The following is a 2,500-nucleotide window of genomic DNA, read 5'->3' as shown; positions in this document are numbered from 1 at the left end:
CCCTCCCACCCCCTTGCCTCTCCCCACTCCCCACTCACCCCACCGCAGTGTAATGCTGCCTCAAAATCGAACCCACCTGAGCAACTTGCGCATGGGCACCATGTTTTACATGTGCCCTGCAGTAGTCATGAAGGTACGACAGGGTACGACAACAGGACCATTTTTACAGACGCGGCAATCTCACAGTCAACTCTTCCATATTTATTATCAAAAAGTACATGTGCATGAAGGAACGCATGAATGCACGTATGATTGCATCACAGCACAGCACAGCACAGCACAGCACGACGACTGTCTGGAAGTATTATTACAGTTGAAGGGGTAATCTACGGGGTTGCTCGTCTTTACTTTTCCCTGCAGCTTGTGGCCTTTGCCGTCACGCATACATACGTACATACACACATGCAAACGCTCATACACACAACACTCCCGACGTCGCTTTAGGACTTTGGCAGCTGATTCTTAATTTGCGCGTTGAATTGCGGTCCCTTCTTCGTCCCGTCCCCTGCCGTCCTCTTTTCTATGTAATATTGAAACTAATAAAAATCGGACACCGGGTCTATAGAGTTTCGTTCGTAAGACCGTACGCGTTTGATTTAACATAAGGTTCTACTTTCTGCAAACTTTTTGTCTTCTCTTCCCTTCGTGAGAATACTCTCCCTCTTTTTTTCCCCTGCGCTTGATAACTTGGCTTTGCTGGGGCCGCTGTTGGACCCACCATCACCACCCGCCCCACCGCCACCACCATCTTCAGGGCCAAGTCGGGCCGCCATCAGACGGTGAGTGGGTGGTTGGAAACGTTGGGCAGCCGTAGCAGAGTAGTGGCGCGAACAGGCAGCAGCAGCAATGTTCACATGAAGATTGCTGCTGTCGGTCCGTCGTTGTCTGAAGTCGCCGTTTCGAATCCAGGTGCCATTCTAATCCAGCTGCTCTCCCATTTCCGATTTCCCCCTTCCCCTTCCCCTTACCTTTCCCTCTCTCTCTCTCTCTCTGCCGCTCCCTGACCGGCCTCCTTCCCCCTCCCCTCCCCTCCCCCCTTTCCGCCCCTTCCCGTCCCGCTTGTCGTCGTCTACATCACTACACCGCTATACCCCTACCTCCCCNCNCCACACACAACACACAAACCTACCCCCCCACACACACATACATACATGCAACCACCCAAGTGTTCTCGCTGGGTGTGATGCTATGGGAGCTCTACCACGGCCGCCGCGCCGGCATCTGCACCGACCAAGGTCCCCGGTATAGCAGCATCTTCCCCGCCTTCCCACCCTCGTGCCCGGAGACCTACCGGGCAGTGGCGCTTCACTGCCTGCAACGTCAGCCCCAAAACAGGCCGCCAGCGATCCTTGTGGAGGCGCACCTGGAGCGCCTCATGCCCGCCGTCGCGACGGCAGTGCCGGTGGCGACGCCGCCGTCATCACCGTTGATGTTGCCACCGCCGCCGCCGCCGCCGCATCCGCCGCAGCGCATGCCGGCGGCTCTCATCAGTCCGGTCTTGCAACGTGCTCCTGGTCCTCCTCCGCCTCCTGCTCCTCCCCCTCCTCCTCCCCCTCCAGAGCTGGGCTCTCTAGCGACAGGAGCAGCAGGGGACTCCTTCACGGGGTCGAGTATGCTGCCGTCGACGCAAGGTCACGGAGCCGGGGCCAGCAGTGCGTAAGACATACATACATACATACATACGACGGAACGAAAATCTAGGGGGCCCATCTGGCCCGCCGCCGACGTACAACGACGTACACATCACCAAAACGGCTATACTATATATAGAGATTATGTGAACAGTAGTTTATCTGTGGTATAAATCTGCGCGCCGATGGGCGGAGATGGGCGGGGAAGACAGGCAAAGATTGTGTACGGGTGCATCCTGGCAGGATTCAGTTCCAGATCGAAATCCAGATCCAGGCGATGTATGTTTAAAACTCAAAAAGGTGAGTCAGGCTACGTAGATTCCAGATTCAGGTCCAGATCCAGCAATCAGGAATCACGCAGCATGTTTGATGTGGTGACGTGTACGGTACGGCACTGCCGTAAAAGCAACGAATCTCTCTGGAATCTTCACACTTCGAGGAAAAGGTGTTGATCGGCTCGTCGCTCCGCTCGGGACGGAGTTTACAGGTGGCGGGGAGCTGTTAATTAATGGTTGCAGAGGTTGGTTTTTATTATTATTATCCGGCAACGGACAGAAGCTTATATACAAGGATGGAAACGATGTACGAGGAGGAAAATATAAATTATATAAAATATAATGAATGAAATCGTTTGAATATAGATTTCTGGGAGTTGTTCTTTGGAGTGAGAGCGGCAGGCTGTTGGTTATACCTTTCCATCTGTGGCTGTGGCTGTAGCTGTGGCTGGGCGGTGTGTGTGGTGGCGGTGGTGGCCCTCGGTGCGACGTTGCTCAACGTCGCGCAATGCCAGAGCGGAGGTGCCGTTGTCGCATTGTGTGTTGTCGCCGGCACAAGTGCCGTACACTCAGGATGGGGGGCTGAATGAGGCT

General features: G+C 54.7%; 1 protein-coding gene across 1 annotated transcript in view; it reads left to right on the top strand.

Moving 5' to 3' along the window:
• The window catches only part of VOLCADRAFT_100547 (uncharacterized protein), a gene marked incomplete at both ends in the record, with an annotated part of 8,062 nt that overhangs the window by 4,996 nt on the left and 566 nt on the right, over positions 1-2,500 (top strand). Inside the window, 4 exons of the mRNA XM_002959100.1 lie at positions 49-133; positions 755-779; positions 1,236-1,505; positions 1,560-1,652. Coding sequence (XP_002959146.1) covers positions 49-133; positions 755-779; positions 1,236-1,505; positions 1,560-1,652 — 473 coding nt within the window. The remainder of the gene's footprint in view (positions 1-48; positions 134-754; positions 780-1,235; positions 1,506-1,559; positions 1,653-2,500) is intronic.

The sequence above is a fragment of the Volvox carteri genome (genome assembly GCF_000143455.1).
Source record: "Volvox carteri f. nagariensis unplaced genomic scaffold VOLCAscaffold_125, whole genome shotgun sequence".
Classification (NCBI taxonomy): domain Eukaryota; kingdom Viridiplantae; phylum Chlorophyta; class Chlorophyceae; order Chlamydomonadales; family Volvocaceae; genus Volvox; species Volvox carteri.
This window is presented reverse-complemented; position numbering and strand designations above follow the sequence as displayed.